Source organism: Schistosoma haematobium, chromosome 6 (assembly GCF_000699445.3).
Source record: "Schistosoma haematobium chromosome 6, whole genome shotgun sequence".
Classification (NCBI taxonomy): domain Eukaryota; kingdom Metazoa; phylum Platyhelminthes; class Trematoda; order Strigeidida; family Schistosomatidae; genus Schistosoma; species Schistosoma haematobium.
The window spans coordinates 24,544,426-24,563,813 of record NC_067201.1 but is presented as its reverse complement, the minus strand read 5'-3'; the positions used below and the strand labels follow the sequence as shown (position 1 = coordinate 24,563,813).

At 36.4% G+C, this 19,388-nt stretch overlaps 1 protein-coding gene across 1 annotated transcript in view; it reads left to right on the top strand.

The window, feature by feature from the left end:
* Positions 1–19,162, top strand: part of MS3_00008869 (uncharacterized protein) — a 53,912-nt gene extending 34,750 nt beyond the window's left edge. Inside the window, exons 7-10 of the mRNA XM_012942026.3 lie at positions 4,549–4,650; positions 9,279–9,683; positions 13,522–13,568; positions 16,393–19,162. Coding sequence (XP_012797480.3) covers positions 4,549–4,650; positions 9,279–9,683; positions 13,522–13,568; positions 16,393–17,636 — 1,798 coding nt within the window. The 3' untranslated portion in view covers positions 17,637–19,162. The remainder of the gene's footprint in view (positions 1–4,548; positions 4,651–9,278; positions 9,684–13,521; positions 13,569–16,392) is intronic.
* The last annotated feature ends 226 nt before the right edge of the window (positions 19,163–19,388 follow it).

Here is a 19,388-nt window from a genome sequence, read left to right as displayed (position 1 = left end):
AAAAGTATATACTGGTAACTAGCTTTGAGACTAAATTTCCGGAGATTAAATACGAAGTTGTAATCAGTGGGGATCAACCGTGTCAGGTATGAGAAAGGTATCCATCAAAAAACAGTTAAAAGTGGTCGGACTGTCTCACAGATTGACTGATTTCGAAACTGGACACTGTTGAGTGCCAGTTCAGATGTTCGGGAGTTGAACGATCACTCCCATACCAGACGTCCTGGGTTGAATCCCCAGTGGTGGAGTTGAGGGTGCATACTATTGAAGAATCCCCTATTGGGACGAAGTAGTTGTTTAGTACTTCTGTATTTTCACTGTTTGTCATTTTTTCGGCTTAGTATTATTCAACAGCTTTCACAACATCCACACTATAGCATAAAATTGCAGATAATTTTCATAGTAAAAATAGCCATTATTACATAAGTAATGGAGACATTTTGAATCGTTAAAACTCTATTATTCTTTAATAGATGATATTAGTTAAATCTATTCAATCGTATTTACAGGTATTTTCTTAAACCTAGTCCACTTGATTCAATATATGAAGGTTTGTAATGTGAATTGATTAAAGTTAGACTTGTAAAACACTGGAACCAGTCCCTGTAGTCTAAGTATTAAGGGTTCACGGAACAGGCTAAAGCTCCTGGAATTAATTTCTGGATGAGGGGCCGTGGCTGAACGCTGCCGATACACTGTTTCCAATTTTACAGTGACTATTTGACTTAAGTCGATGTTTGATTTCAACACAAAGAAGATATGAGCACATATCATAAACAACGTACAAATTAAGATGGTATTAAGAACGTAGTCAAATAAAAGATTGGACATATAACCTCAGAATACCAACGATCAGGCTAGAACTAGTGATTCCCAATGTTTATGTTATGGACAAAATTTATAGTTCAATTTCTTCCTAGAACTAGTTTGTTCGACTTTGGGAATAATTCTGAAGGAAGATTTTGATGGGAATATATTACCATAATTGACTAGATATTCAACAACAGAATCTATGATTGATTTGCATTCTGGATAGTGAGTGGATATAATGTTTTTTATTACAAAATACGCTTTACAAACTCAAGTAAACTGTCAAATACACATTAATGTATTGTAAATTACCAATTTAAAATTGACATATCCTTGCATCAAGTATCTATAAGAAAATGAGATCCCAATAGTTAAAATCACAAGTCAATTGAAGCTAGAGCACCATGGAAAACCTAGAAGCATTGGATGACCGTTTCGTCCTATTGCTGGACTCCTCAGCAATGCGCATCCACTATCCCGCCCCGCGGGATTCGAATCCAGAACCTATCAGTCGTGGATTGGTTGAAGTTGGACATTAACACCGTCGGATGACGGCCCAATGGTCTGATGGTTAAGCGCTCGCGCGCAAGACTGATAGATACTGGGTTGGAATCTCGCGGGGGGCGGGGTCGTGAATGCGCACTTCTGAGGAGTACCATACTGGGACAAAACGGCCGTCCAGTGCTTCCAGGTTTTTCATGTTGGTCTAGCTTCAATTGACTCTTGAGTTCAACTATTGAAATTACTGAAATCTCCTCAAAACCCCTTCTGAAAATGGAATTCTTAACTTAGTTGGAAAAAAGTGAGGCTTATACGACTTAGATAGAAAGTGTTTGTCTGCTATGTCATCCGTTATATGTAACTTCATCTGAGTGTTAATTATTGTATTCCTAAACAAACTAAATGTTTTAGTGTTTTCGATTCACTTTAAGCTTTGTAAGTTATAGGCCTCGTGATCGGCGCTTAACCTTCACACTAATAACTTGACGTCCAGTGCTTTACATTTTTGAATACAGTGGTCTGAGTGTCCAGCTCTGGACTCGAAGTCTAAAGGCCCAGAGTTTTATCCCTGATAATATCTGAGCTCTATGAAACTATGTTGTTCCAACAGTTCCCTAACTACAATCGTTTCATAATATAAACCACAAAATTCAATCATCTCCCCGTAATAACCCCTTATACTACTTATTTTTAATGAGTAACGTAACTAAAACCCAGTCGTATGAGTCAGTCAGTCAGCAACAACATAGAACTTCTCACGTACGTACATCAGTTCGAGTTGCCATACCACATTAACACAGAGATGCAGTTGTCAATTCAAATCCCATAGTGGTAGAGGTAGTAAATGTATGAGCAGTCATAAGAAAGATTAGGGTTTGAAGATGTTATTCAAGGAGTATAATCCAGTGAAATAAATTTGGAAAGAGAAACAATAGGGGACATGAAGAATTCAGATTAGAATTTGGGAGAACACAAAGAGTGGATGCACCTGCGCCATTGCAAACGACTTTGAGCCATGTCACTTTCCAGGTCTCTAATCATCGGTTGCTTATCATCTCGCGGATCCCAACTACGTAGTCTACACCTACCTACCTACATGACTCAGTCCACTTATCAAATGACTTCATGGATTTGTGCCATGTTTTGGTCTGGCCGCCCTTAACTTTCTTCCAACTTACTCCTACACCATAAAACATCGCACAACGGGGCAGTCGGTGATTGGTTGTATAAACTCGAATCAGTATTATACCATTCTCTAATCTAGTCAAATTAGTTATCCTTCTTTCCATCTTAATAGTGCTAACAACATTAATAGTTACCGACAACAAATATTTTCAGACAAATAATCTAGTTTTCTCCCACTGAAAATTATTTTGTTGGTTTACATTCCTATTTTCTTTCTTTTTTTTTGTCTAAAAACCAGAAAACAATAAAAACTTATATGAAGAATAGACATAAATATTTTTCCCTTCTCTGTTTACATTCAAGTGTTTTTCTAGACTATGTTTCGTCTATTCTTGTTTGTATGTACGTTTGTATGTAGGTAGGTAGGTATGTATGTGTATCTGTTTACATTGACCGTGTGTACACATACCTAGGAATGAATGTATGCATGCGTCCATGGTTTCATCTCTTATGTAACTTTGAGAGTGTTTAATGATTATTTATAAATGTCATTTAATTTAGAGTTATAGCTGTATAATCATCGATGTTTAGTTATCCCCTGTATGGATCAATCGATAACTAGAAATGTATAACATAAGCACAGATACATATACATCTATAGATATAGAGTACCCTAGAGTTATTTATAATGTTTCTTTCCTATTATTGTCTTTGTTCTACTCTTTACAATTTTCCAATATCACCCTTGATTTTTATTTTACATCAATATCTTAACAAGTGAATGTGTAGTTACAGTTTAAGTTCCAATGAGGGAAGGATAAGAAACTGGATGGTTTATGATAATCCTGGTAATATGGTGATCTCCCAGTTGATTCAACTCTCTTTTGAAAGCTTCAGTTATGTGTTGAGATAATGAATTCGATTCGTTAATGGTTCGAAGGGAAAATCGATAGTCAGCTGACAAGTAATTTGTTTTAGGGTTGTGAACCGTTTTAGAGTGTCCTCGTAAATCCTCTGTTTTGGAAGACAAGAAGAATGAAGGCATATCAGATGCAAATTTATCACTAAGTAATTTAAAAACTGTGAAATTGTCGCCACTGATTCTTCTATATAACAATGCAATAGGTTTCGTTTGGCTGGTCGATTATCACACGAGAGCTTTGTTATTTCGAAAATCAGCTTAATAAGGTTCTTCGAACATTTTCCAATAGCTCACTGCCTCTTTTTAGATAGGGACTAGCCGCCTGTATGTAGTACTTGAGTTTAGGATGAACGAATAATGTATACAAAGTAAAAAAAGGTGTAAGCATCGACATGGCTGAAGGCTTAACATATTGACCCGAAAATTTACAACTTTAAGGTCCTTCTCGCCAGCATCTGGCCTTAATTTTAATTCTTTTTCAGCTAACCTGGAAGCACTGGACGGTCGTTCCATCCTAGTGTGAGACTTCCCAGTAATGTGCATCCACGATCCCTCCCGCGAGGTACGAACGCAGAACCAGTGACCGTCTCCAAGAGTTATTTCCTGGAGTTCTAGTGAGAAGCCATGAGTTCAACCGGGTCTGTTGTGAGATAGTAACTCACTAAAGACAATGATGGACGGTGGCGCAAATTCGTGGATTGTTTGAAGTTAGACATTAACACCGTTGGATGCTGGCTCAACTGTCTAAAGGTTAAGCGTTCTCTTGCGAGACTGATAGGTTCTGTGTTCGAGTCTAGGAAACGCATTTCGTCGTATTTCGGATTTATCAGTTTGGTTTGACCGCGGCTTAGTTTTTTAATGTTTAAATCAAGCATTGAGCTCAGCCTCTCTCTTCGGCATTTTTCAACGATCATCAATTCTTTCAGTTTATCGGTAGTACACATCATTCAATTATATTGAAATTTTACATATACTATACAAAGTAAATCAGATGTATTTCCAATTAGCTTAGCTACTTTTCCCTTTCCATCTCAAGTGATAATCTAACATGAACAAAAAATATATTATGTCTAGGTAAATACCAAAAGGTATATCCAACATAATCGTTTTCACCATGTATTCACAATAATTATTAATCCTTATTCTAACCTTTATACATATTGATTATGTATTTTGTTGTTTTCTAACAGACTTATGCGTCAGGCTAGTGTAAATACACCATCATTATCATTGTCTTCATCATCTTCATCTTCAAATTCTGGATGGAATCGATTTGGTTATAGTCAGAATAAGTAAGTATATACTTTTTTTTTAAAAAGGTTTTATGTACATTAAAAATATCGGTTATTGTTGAGGAGACATGGAAAATTCCTGGGAAAAAAAGCCTAAAGGAGCCCTGAAAACGCTAGGAAACATTTTATACAATCATCATTGGATAGAACTCTCTCGGAAACATCTAGAAAGTGCAAAGTCACATGTTTCATTTCTGAATGGATGATGATCACCTGCCTTGATACTATGTTTAGTAAGGTTCTAGAACCTTCTGGAAGCTAAGCTCGAAACTATCTAAAATGTCATAAATACCCTAAATTTTCTGTACATGAGCTAACTATGGGACAAAGCGTTCTTTTCATATTGCTCTCTCGTATTCAAGTTGACGTGTAAAGTTAGCCTGAGGTTATTAGAAGAGCTTAAGAAACCGATTCAAGTGTTCAGTCAGAAGATTGATCTGTTATTTAGAGCAGATGAATTGTAGCTATCAGTGAGATTGAGAATATGAATTCTGTCCTACTTAAAACTCATCAGTTGGACACATTTATATCACACAATGTTAACATTCATATTGGGACTCCAACCAAACACTTTCTAATTCAAACATCAAAGTGTTATTTACTAAACTATAGAGTCCATGTAATCACTAACTTGTTCAATAGATATGATGCTTACATTATTAACGGTGTTCAAATTATTCCGTTGTTAATATTCAAGATTAACTTGGGATTAGTCTTAATTAATGTACGTATATTCTGTAGAATCTAGAATTTTTGTTACACTTCTTATTTGAACACATAAATATTGGTACAAAGGGGCACCGAATACATATGCGCCACACAACTCACTTGATTTGTGTGTGTGGGCTATGATACTACCCGGGCGCCCAGACTGAAGCAGACGGTTTTCTTAAGGGGCCACACCCTGAGCCTTTCACTTAAAGGTCTGATCTAGAAGGCAGTGGAGCGACGTAAAGAGATGCATTCCCATGGTAGACAGTGACCAACCATTGGTTCATAAAGCATTTGTTCCTTCAGGATCCTGGAGCCAGCCCATGTGCACCATTGATTTAGAATGAGGGTTTGCCAACTCCCCTAAGTGGACTCTCCATGTCCACCAACCTGTTTAAAGCACCAGACATTCGCTTTTCGTCTTCTCAACTTCATAACCAACACTCCCGGCGCGAAAAGGCGATGAGTAGGACTTCCCTGGTGGTGGCTGTATACGCGTAGCCATATGAGAGCATTTGGAGAGGGAGAGCCGATTCTCCCTATTCTCAGCCGTATTAGGGCGTTTAGAATTAGTGTTGAAATGAACTGAATTGAAGTCTACCAATTTATTGTATATCAGCATGCATACATCCACGACCCCGTATGCGGGACCTGAACCTGGGACACTAGATCTTGCTTGCGAACGCCTCATCTCTAGATCATTCGGCCTGCATCCAACGGTGTTAATATATAACTTCAACCAATCCACGATGCTGATTGACCATCTATCGTGACGAATAAACGGTGTTACAAAAGTTGAAAACTTTTTAACGTACTTTTACCGTGGTAAGTAGTTTGATTATACAGAGAAGTTAAATGGGAAATAATATATTTAGTATATGAGGACAACATAGTAACTTCTATTATACTTAGTTGATAGCCAACATCTAGCGCTTCGAGGTTTTTAATTGTGGTCTAGTTTACATTGACTAATGAATTCAACTTTTAGAAAATTATGACTTTTGAATTTAAAGTAATGGAAATTAAGACTCATTCATTATTGAAAAAAATGAAGAGATTTTCAATAAGTAGCTTTTACCTAAGTTTTAAAACGATATCTTATTTCAAAGGTTGAAATTATGTGTCAATTGAAGCTATACTACTATGGAAAACCTGGGAGCACTGGACGGCCGTTTCGTCCTATTGTGGGACTCCTCAGCTTCAATCAACTCATGATCTCAATCATTGAAACTATTGTAATATTCACAAAAAAACCTTCTGATATTTTATTCGTCTGTAAATCTTATTGTTCTTTGTTTTGTATGATTTAAGGTCATTGTGTGATAGATCAATAAGTCTATTTAATGATCATTTCTCAATAAATCGATTTATTTTTTATAATCAATAAAAATGACTTTTAATAGTTGAAATCATGAAATGATATAACCTGTTTTTTACTTACTTATGCCTGTTACTCCGCTGGAGTTCCCCTGGGGCTACTGCCGATCCCAAGCTCGGACAAATGAGGAGGGTTGGGCATGGAGTTAGCGACCCCATCCCGTAGAAAACTAACTCGCTAAAAAAACGCTAACCAGATATTAGCTATACTATTATTGAAAACCTGAAAGCACTGGATGACTGTTTTATTTTAATATTGGAACTTTCAACAGTGATCATCCATAATTTTATCATATGAGATCGAACTCAATACCTTTCATCGCGCTGGTGAACACAACCTATAGACTATTGAACCGGTATCTAATGCTATACTTTTCTGAGTTCAATCCATTTTTTAGAATAACGATAAATATCTCTAGCTATTCAACTAATAAGAACTCCTACTTTCCAGATATTAAATATTGAAATGATAATCAGTTGTGAACAGTTCACAACCGAATAACTTTCACTCTTAGTTTTAAATTTAATGGCTTGAATTATTGTGTAGATCAAACAATTGCATTTCAAATCAACTCGATCGATTGATAATTGAGATTATGAATCGATTGATATTAAACTACCATTGAAAACTTGGAAGCACTGGACGGCTGTATTGTCCTGGAATGGGACTTCTCAACAATGATCATCCACAATCCTGAACGTGGGGTTCACATCCAAGATTGACTCAATTAATGGTAAATTAATGTGAAACTCTTATTAGGAGAGAAGGTGTATCGTGACTTGTGATAGTTCATAGGTCACATCTTTGAACATAATACTCGTTGTTAGGATTTGGAATCCTACTAGGAAGATCAGTTTTCGTAATCACCGAGGTATGAATTGTTCACGAACTTCATTATTATGAACGTTGGGTGTATGGACACATGTTGACCGTCCCAAATCACATAAAGTGTATTAAAATATCATGTTATTTAGTGTATTCGTTACAGTGAAGCGAAATTAGAAGAACTTAATTAAAACTGAGGACTAGACAAGGTGACATTTTATTAAAAGGTTATTTAATGTAACATTTGTTTAACACTACTAATGTAAATATATTCTATCATAAAGGGTGAATCTGTGATGTTGATCATAAAATTCGATTATCTCCACCAATCTCCTATACCGACAATGATAGTTTGCCTATTAGTGACTAGTTCTGATAAACGATTCCCAAAGTACAGGTGAGAAACCGTGACCAGTGGAGCTCTTCCATGTTAAGAGTGAGGCTATTAGTATTGGAAGATGGTTATTCCATATAGGAAAATTGTTCAAGTTAGAAATGTAAACTATTGGAGAGTAACTCCGGTCAAAGCGAGGCCCAAAGGTCTTAGGCTATATTTCTGTTGGAGTCGTTTATGATTCGACTCAACCGTTGTTGCTACCTTGACGTGATGGTCGGGTTCGCCTATCGTGATGAAACAACCGAGCCATACTAGCTGGAACAATCTCCCCCCAAGATCCTACCATGCCAGACAGGTCGGTTCAAGAGCGGTAAGACTAAAAGCAGCAAACCCGAGGTCTGAGGGCTATATCGTACTGCTGACTGTACAGAGGTTTGATGGCAGTAAGTTGTTTCTCTAAGATAACCAGTATAACAGCGATGCTGCCTTCTCACAAGGAGGAGTGGGGTTAGAAAAGGTCAAACGTAAAATGCACATCTCGCATTATTCCCCGGATGTCCGCCTCCGGCGGTGACGTCTCAACAAGTACGTAGCCAACACAAAAATCACCCATAGAAAGGTCGTGTGTAACCGACCTTAAGCAGTTGTCCTTTGGGCACTGCGGTCACGCTCTCGGGTCACCAAGACCACCTTTGACCCAATTTCCTTTTCAGGCAACTCCAAAAGAACCCTTCTACGGTGTGTGCACGTGTTGCGTATGCCTGAACACCGATCACAACGGCACGCAATGCTAACTAGTGTTGGACACAGTTGGAAGAAGATTAGGGGCGGCCAAACCAAAACGTAGCATCAGTGCTTGAAGTCACTAACTTCTAGTCTGAGCCATGTTGGTAGATACAGACTACTTGGTTGGGGTCCGCGTGACTATCGTAACCAATGGTTGGAGACTCTTGGTGACAAGGCTCAGAATCCATCATAATGGCGTCGGTGTATACACTTTCTGTCTGCCTTTAAACTATGAGATTAAAACCGCTTCATATCTTTCTTTCTGTACTATATTCTTACAAAAAATCTTTCTTTTATATATTACACCATTGAGTTAACTGCCTTTATGGATCCAGTGTTAGTCTTGCTGTGCTAATGATGAGGTATGGCAATTTGGACCGATGCATATATGTGCCTAATCCTACGTTGTAGCTGACTGACTGTTGTTTATGAGAACTGATAAAAAACCTCATACAACGATGATATAGAACTTAACTCTTTGTTTTCAATGGCTCTTTAACTAATGTCATCTTGTGATATAACTATAAACATTTCCAGTTTTTTGTTTACTTTTTACCTATCTCCATCTCTCTCTCAAATAATTTCGTTTAGTTTACCTCCATTGCCAAGACCAATTTCATTATCTCAAAATAATCCATTATTATCTGCAGTGAATTTACAACCAATAAAATGCTTAACTCGTTCCAAGTCTATATCCATCATTTACAATAATAATGATAATAATTCCATGGACAACAAAAAGAATAATCCCATAGACGACGACGACAAGAAGAATCATTCCATGAACAATAACAACAAGAAGAATAATCTTGATTATAATGAATGTAACATACTAAACTACAAGAAAAATGTATTACATCAATCATGTCCGTTATTATTATTCAATACTATCAAAGATAATTACCTCTTGGATCATCATGATCAACAATATTCAAAAGAAATAAAATCAATACAAAATGATCATAATGATACTATAATAATCAATAATGAAATAAAGTAAGTGAATAAGTTTTCCTTTTTTTTTGATGATGATAAAGTTTTATTCTATGAACTTGGGATAGTTTGATCGTTAGTTTTTATATTTATTTTAACACATAGATATTAGTACAAGGAGGCACAAAATACATATGCGCCACACAAATCTCATTCGATATGTGTGAGGGCTGTGATACTACCCGGGTGCCCAAACCAAAGCGGGTGGTTTTCTTCGGGGGCCATACCCCGAGCCTTCGACCCGAAGGTCTGATCCAGAAGGCACTGGAGCATCGTAAGGAGATGCAGTCCCATGGAAGCCGGTGACCAACGATTGGTTCCTACGGCATTTGTTCCTTCAGGATACTGGAGTCCATGTGCACCATTGGTTTGGAATACGGTTAAAGCGCCGAACATTCGGTTTTCGTCCTCTCATTTTCGTAAACAACACCCGTGGTGCGAGAAGGCAGTGAGTAGGACTTCTTTGGCAGAGGCTATATACGCGTGGCCATGTGAGAGCATTTGGTGAGGGAGAGCGGACTCTCCTCACCCTCGGCCGTACCAGGGCATTTGGGGATTGATTTCATCATTCTTCTGAATGATATCAACCGGAAGCATTCGCATTTGCGGTTGATGATGTGTGTTGGGAGATAGAATTAAGTTACAATATCTATCTAGTTCACTAGGACCCAGTTTTCGAAGCAGCAAGCAGACTTTCCAAGTCATCCTGATATATATTTATACTCAAGGTAATATGGAAGCAATCCGTATAGGATGTACATATGTCAATAAGAGACTGATAAATTACAATGGATAATGCTATAGCGTTTGAAGTGAACGGTACTAGATTCGAGTTTTGGAGTGAATATCAACTCTGGGATGGAGGTACAAGCAGCTGACGAGCCCCAAATAGGACGAAACGCGCGTCCTGGATTTCACTGATAATCGAGGCAATCCACACAGTATGCATGTATTCCAATAAGAAACTGATCAATTACAGTCCTAAAACATCGATGGAAAGATTCAAACAACCAATTTTAAAGATGATAATTATTATTAGTGATTATCATCTTGAAAAATAAGTATATATATTTGCGGTTGTACAAGTTTGAAAACGAATTCGCCGAACCAATATTTCTTCTTCAATAATATTTGTGTTAATGGTAAAGTCTACGATAATCTAAATGCGCATATTACTAAGCACACACATAGTCTGTCTTGTGATGCAGTTTGATGATTTCTTCACTGTGTGTCCTATCCACTTCCAATCTCTTTTCCTAATTTCTTCAAATGGAAGATGGTTTGTTCTCTACCACAGTAGGCTGTTGCTGATGGTATCCGGCCAACTAACATTGAGTAGTATCTTGTGTAGACAATTGTTTATAAATACCTTTACCTTGTTGATGATAGTTGTAGTAGATCTCCAATTCTCAGCTCCGTACAGTAGAACCGTCTTGATGTTCGTATTGAAGATTATGACTTTGATGTTGGTTGACAGTTATTTTGAGTTCCATATGTTTCTCAACTGTGGGAATTTTGTCTTTACTTTGATAATCCTCGCCTTTACGTCTTCGTCAGATCCTCTTTGTTCATCGATGATGCTGACCAGTTACGTAAAATTATTCCCACCTCTTCTAGAGCTCCTCTATGAAGTGTAATTGTGTTGGTGTTCTCCGTGTTGTATTTGAGGTTCTTGGTTTTTCCTTTGTGTATGTTGAGGCTGCCACTACACTGTTTGTCTTCAACTGCATTTGTTGGTGTGTACAGGTAAAAGGATCAGGTCATTTACGAAGTCTAAATCGTCTAGTTGATTCCGAGCTGTCCATTGTATTCCGTTCTTTCCCTCAGATATGAAGGTCTTCATAATCCAGTTAATCATCAGAAGAATGAGAAAGGATGAGAGTGAGTAGCCTTGTCAGACATCGGTCCTCACTTGGAATGCATCTGTGAGCTGTCCTCCAAATCAATTATTGATGATTCACTGTAAATATTTTCATACTACAGGAAATTAATTACAACATGAATAACTCATTGATATAATCTCAGACTTGTGAAACTAGATAATACAAGTTTGATCCTTACATGAAGCATAAGTTCCCGAAATTATTCAAGTACAGCTTATTGATTATTCAATGAGCTTTCACTTCTTATTATGAGAAATCATAATCATAAGTTTAAACAGTTGATTACAACATTCGTTATATATATATAAAGCACAGTGTTATTACTTGGCCATTCAAGAAGATAGAAATATACAACCTGATCGTTGAAATTTGACTGTACTGAAACACATAAACTGGTCGTTTCAAGAATGGAAAGAGACTATCTTAGCTTATTTATTTATTTGTTTATTTACTTACGCCTGTTACTCCCAATAGAGCATAGACCGCCGACCACCATTCTCCAATCCACTCTGTCGTGAGCCTTCCTTTCCAGTTCTATCCAATCTTTGTTCATTCTTCTCATGTTTGTCTCCATTTCTCGGTGTAATGTGTTCTTTAGTCTTCCTCTTCTTCTTTGGCCTTGAAGATTCCAAGTGGGGGCTTGCCTTGGTGACGCAGTCGTGTGCTTTCGTTAATGTGTGTCCTATCCACTTCCAGCGCTTCTTCATGATTTCTTCCTCCACTAGAATCTGGTTTGTTCTCTCTCACAATAGGTTGTTGCCGATAATGTCTGGCCAACGGAACCGAAGTATTTTATGTAGACAGCTGTTTATTTAGTTTATTTATATTCTTAGAACATTCTTTTAGTCATGTTCACACAATTAATTTCTGTGTTATAACTTGTATTATGTAATTTGACAACATAACCCATTTAACAGATACTTGGCTTTGAACCATATATAAAGTTTCAAGTTATATGCTACTATTAGGTTGCCTAGACAAAAATATGTGATGTAGTGTTGAGTAATTGAATCCTTATGTGTGATAGCTCAATTATTCAGACTTATGTAATTGGTAAACAGAAAATAGTTAACTTTTCATTGTCTGTAGTCAAGATCTATTCTAAACAAAATTAAGATAACTAAATATCAGTAGACGATTTCTGACATTAATACTTATATTAGTCAAAATGAATGGGATTATGATATGACCCTGGAACGGCCGAGAGTGAGGAGAGTCCGCTCTCCCTCACCAAATGCTCTCACATGGCCACGCGTATATAGCCTCTGCCAAAGAAGTCCTACTCACTGCCTTCTCGCACCACGGGTGTTGTTTACGAAAATGAGAGGACGAAAACCGAATGTTCGGCGCTTTAACCGTATTCCAAACCAATGGTGCACATGGACTCCAGTATCCTGAAGGAACAAATGCCGTAGGAACCAATCGTTGGTCACCGGCTTCCATGGGACTGCATCTCCTTACGATGCTCCAGTGCCTTCTGGATCAGACCTTCGGGTCGAAGGCTCGGGGTATGGCCCCCGAAGAAAACCACCCGCTTTGGTTTGGGCACCCGGGTAGTATCACAGCCCTCACACATATCGAATGAGATTTGTGTGGCGCATATGTATTTGATGCCTCTTTGTACCAATATCTGTGTTGAAATAAAAATAAACTACTTTTGTAATGAACGAGGACACAAGTGAGACTGATAGGTACTGGGTTCGAATCTTGCGAGGCAGACGCACTTTTGAGGAGTCCCACAATTGGACAAAACGGCCATTCAGTGCTTCCAGGTTTTCCATAGTGGTCTAACTTCAATTGACTCATGATCTTAACCATTAAAATTACAATAATATCCATATAAAGCCCCTTCTGACATATTTTAATTGTTTGGTTTTTATAGTCAAATTTTACCATAATAATATAATTCACAATAATGTTAAACATCATTTCATTCATTGATTTCATTTCCTTTTCAGAGAAATTAATGACAACGCTACATCTCATTATTTGGAAATGAATTTATGTAAGTTGGTGTCAATCATTTATTATTATTATTATTATCATCCCATTTTCGGAGTACCAGATCCATGTGCTTGATTTCGTGACGAACTTTAAGTGTAAGAGGGTTAGTAATACCAAGGCCCAGTTACTCTAATAGAAGTGGATGAAGTACAGTTTACATCTGTGACTTAAATGGGGGGGGTGGAAGTAGAACACCTTAACCACTGAAACACCACTTAATACTACGTCAAATAAAAAATAAAACGATATAGAAATATGAAAGATCTCTATCACGAATAGATTCAAGACATACAGTAAACATAAATTCTAGAATGCAGGCAAATCAAAGTGATGAGTCGTGAATGAGACAAAACGCAAATCTTGGATTCCACTATTAATCATATTTCATCTATTCAAGACAGAAATAGGTCTCAGCCAGTCAGTAACAACGTAGAACTTCGTACATACGTACGTAAGTACATCAGTTCAAGTTACCATACCACATTAGCACACAGATACAATTGTCGATTCAAATCCTGTGGTGGTTGAGGTAGTAAGAGAATAAGCAAGAAATAGGTTTAATGAATGACTATTTACAGACAAAAATGCAAACCGCTTAATTACTTTTCTATCTATCTTATGCATTCACATCTAATCAGATTGAAGCACTATAAAGAGAATTAAAGAATTATTTTTCATTTCCCGTCGTGAAGTCCGATATCTTTTCAAATCATTATCATTGAAATGATCAAGTGATATAACTTAAATTTTATTACAATTAACAATAAAACAAACAGTATTCGTCTTCATAAGTGTACGGTTACAATATTGTTATATCCTGATGAGCATAATGAATGGTGGTAATAGTTGGGATCTATTTCTGGACTAATACTATACATATATTCTTATTGTATAATTGTTAAGTAACTAAATTATTCATATTCATATTCCTCTTATTATAAGCTTTATTTTGACCCATAGATGATTTTTATACGATTTACCATTTTTAAGTTATGCCCAGTCTATTAATTACAGTCTACCACATTCACAACCACTTTTGGTTAAATCTTGTACAGATGCTGTTTCCTAATTTATGGTACGATGTGGTTTGTCTGGTTAGTATATGAACTTAGTATGATTGAAATACGTGATTTATATCCATGAGGCTGAAATTGGTGTTCTGGTCTCTAATAGGCAGGGCTAGACAGGAAGTAGGACCAATAAGGACTCTAGACTCCTCGTACATGTTTATGCGTCATTGATCCGGTCGATAAATTACTGTTTCTCTAATTGGCGGCATCATTATGTTATATATTAATAGATCACAAAGCCACAAGTTATAACAAATATGCTAACGAGAATCAATCAACAATAAACCTATTTTGGTTAGGGTCTCCTGTTGACTACCTTTAGAACACCTCAATCCTGTGGCGCGACCACATAGGTACCAAGCACCTTAGTGGACTATTTACACCATTCATACACACATTCACGTCACATGTATAATAATTATTCCGATCAATGATCGCGTTAATCACTTGTGCACAGCACGAACAGGCCAAAGTTGACCTATTCCGCTTACACGACAATGAAACTCACTAATGTTTGCAATGGCGATATGCCTTACAATGTCCCAATGACAATGACCCTTGAGAACACTGGTGACCAACCACCAATATGAATGAAATCGGTTAACCAGCAAACCAATTTTGTGCATAAACAGTCAGTAAAACCTGTCAAAGTAATGCGGAATCATCCACAACATCAATGACAGATGATAGAAGTGGATAGGACATTCGTTACGGAAATCACCAAACTACATCACGAGGCAAGCACTAACTTGGAATCCTGAAAGGAAACGGAAAAGTCGAAGACCAAGGAAGACATTGCGTCGATTATTTGAAGCAGACATGAAAAGGATGAATAACAACTGGAAGGAGCTGGAAAGGATTGCTCAGGACAAGGTTGCATGGAGAGTGCTTGTGGGCGGCCTATGCTCCTCCACGAGGAGTAACATGTGTAAGAAGTAAAAGTGAATTGACTACCTTTAACTACCTAACGTGTAGCAGCAGTAGGTCTCAACATACACAAAGAGAAAAGCAAGATTCTCCGATACAGCACACTTGACGGAGAAGCTTTGGAGGATGTAAAAACCCTTACATATCTGGGCAGCATCATTGATGAACACAGTGGATCTGATGCAGATGTGAAGGCACGAATCGGCAAAGCAAGAGCAACATATCTACAACTAGAGAACATCTGGAACTCAAAACAACTGTCAACTAACACCAAGGTCAGGATTTTCAATACTAATGTCAAGACAGTTCTACTGTATGGGGCGGAAACCTGTAGAACTACGAAAGCCATCATCCAGAAGATACAAGTGTTTATTAACAGTTGTCTACGCAAAATACTTTGGATCCGTTGGCCAGACATTATCAGCAACAACCTATTGTGGGAGAGCACAAAGCAGATTGCAGTGGAGGAAGAAATCAGGAAGAAGCGCCGGAAGTAGATAGGACACATTAACGAAGGCACCGAACTACGTCACCAAGGCAAGCCCCCAGTTGGAATCCTCAAGGCCAAAGGCTGAGAGGAAGACCAAACAATACATTACTTAGAGAAACGGTGACAGACATGAGAAGAATGAACAATAATTGGATAGAACTAGAAAAGAAGGCCCAGAACAGAGTGGATTGGAGAATGGTGGTCGGCGGTCTATGCTCCATTGGGAGTAACAGGCCTTAGTAAGTAAGTAACAACTATGTAAAGGTAATCATTACTAAATCTCTTTATGAATATGTTTAATTAATTAATTAATCTTTCCTTTTTCAATACTCCTATAGGTGATAACAATATAAAAGAAGATAATAAGAATTCAGTTCATCTTAGAAATCAATCTATATTACATAATCGAATCAAAGCATTTTCTACATGTTCACCATTAGATTTAATATTTACATCATCGCAATTATTTAATGAAATAGTATCATTCAAAAAAGTATTATGTCCAACTATTCAACAACAACAACAATCATCATCTTCATCTATGTCAAATAGTAATATTATTATTAGTCATCGTGATAATAATGATCTATTTGCACAATTATTCTTTGAAAAACCACACAATCCATATTCATTATCATCTTCATCTTCATATGTTATTGGAAAACAAGATCAATTATCTTCATTAACTTCATTACATTATTCTAATCAAAGTCAATCAACATCAACTAGATCACATAATAGTTTGTTTCATAATAATAATAATATTCATAATAATAGTAATGGTATTAATACTACTTGTAATAGTATCAGTAGTAGTTTATCACCTATGATGATAACAACTTCTAGTGGTTCATCTATATTTTTAAATTGTGGTAATAGTATTCATGGTGGTAATAGTAATAGTAATAGTAATAGTAATAGTAGTAGTACTAGTAGTACAAATGTTAGACCAAGAACATCAAGTGATGTTAGTAATATGCGTAGATCATATTTCTATCATTCACGTGTACATTATCCTCATCATCTTCAACAACAACAACACCAACAACAATCAACTATGACACATACTCATTATCTTCATCATTCACAACAACGTCAGGAATATTCTCCTCGTCCTTTAAGTACCATCGATTATCAAACATCACAGAATATGATTTCTAATTTAAAATTAAGTAGAGATTTAAGTAGTATTAATGAATTATTACCAGTGAATAATTCAAGCATTATAAATCCAATTAGTAGACCACGTGCAGCAACTACTGGATCGAATTTATTATTAAATAAACAACGTTTATCAATAGTATTAAATCATTTAAAAATGAATTGGTTTAAAAAACAATCAAATATGAAAAAAATCACTCATCACAATTTAACTACTATTAATTATGCTACTAAATATAATACTAGTAGTATAAATGATAATACGAAAAAAATGAATGAAGATCAAAATGATGATGGCAATGATGATGAATATGTTGAAACATTTCCTATGAATATGAATATATTATCGAATAATTTAAATTCATTAACATTACAAACAAATCTATTACCAAATTTATCAAATCATTATATGATTTTATAAGTTACAAACTAGTTTGATGTAATCATTTAATGTACATAAACATGTGATGCTTAACAGCATTTATTACTTGTACATGATATGATCTCTTTGTTGAGGGATTCTAATTCACTTAAAACATTACTTACTTACTTACTTACTTATGCCTGTTACACCTCGTAGACGAGGAGAAGGAGGAGAAGTGTAGACTGACCATCGATACTTTCTATCTAACCTTATCCTGAGTAATTGTTTTACAGTTATTTATTTTTTCTAAAATGTATGATTCAATTTTGTTCTATATACCATTGTATTTTTATAAAGCCATTTACTTAAACCGCCCCGCTCCCCCCCGAAATTTTATTCACCTATTTTTTTTATAAAAAAAAATCATTCCATTTGTGAAATTTTTTTATCATTATCATATTTAACTATTAAAGGAATATTCTTCTTTTTCATCCATTTTGTTTTATTCAGTTATGGTATTATGAAAATTACCTACTTACTTACTTACTTACTTACTTACACCTGTTACTCCCAATGGAGCATAGGCCGCCGACCAGCATCCTCCAACCTACTCTGTCCTGGGCCTTCTTTTCTAGTTCATGGAAAATATTGAACTAGATTTCAAATAAAAAAAATGTAAAAACTATAAACTTGAATAAAGAGGTCATTAATTTAAAAAGAAAAAAAAAGAAAGAAAAAAAGAAAAGTGAATATGAATTCATTCAATAAACAATAAAATGATCAACGGCAACAACAACAAGAACGACAACAAAAGGAAAAGAGAAAAGCATCCGGATACAATAGATTAAAGTTAGTGTAGAAAGCAATTTCCTACAGGTTTAATTCTGAGCTATTCTCTAGACTGTCGAATACAGAGTCTTAGTTTAGCCAAAGTCAGAACAAGTAAGCTATTTGGTTAGATAAACTTTATTTGTTTTTCGAAAACATTAATTAACATCGTTAGTGTACAAACAAACAAGTGCGGTTTATTAATACAGGGAAAAAACAGACACAAATAACATATCGAACATTAGCCAGAGAATAGGGAAAATGAGTCAACAAAGTAAATATTGTTTTACAATAAACATCAAACTGTCATTGGTTAATAAAGAGATTCAATTGTACAAAGTCAAAAGAAGTTAATAGGGTAGTGGGCGTTTCCCTTTATTATTGGTGGGTTCGTCTATCGATCACATTTTACACTCCCCCCGAAACGCGCACCACGTCCATTGTCCAGGGTCGTTGTCGCCCTCAGACAACCGGCTTCTTCTAGCAGACATAGGCTTTGCACATCTCTGATGATTTCTTCGTTTGAAGTTCTCAACTTTGCCGTACGGACTCGTCCGTCCGGGCCATAGCTTACTTGCTCGACAATAGCCTTAGGTCATAGACCTCTATTCATTTCGACGTTACTAACAAGGACTAAGTCACCCGGTTGTAAGTTCTTGTGTACGTCCAACCATTTGTCTCTTGTTTGGAGAGTCGGTAAATATTCTTTTATCCATCTATTCCAGAATGCGGTGGTTAGTCTTTGAGCTTCTTTCCATCTTTTGTTGTATAATAACGTCTTATCCACCGAAGCATCGTCGAATGATAATTTTTTATGAATCAACAACTTGTTCGGAGTAAGAGCTTCTAGCGTACCAGGGTCATCTGTCATCTTAACCAGAGGTCTGTCATTCAGTATCCGTTCCGCCTCAGTTAAGAAGGTTTGCAGAGTTTCATCGGTCAACACGTTTTGGAATAAAAGCACTTTTAAGATTCTTCTAA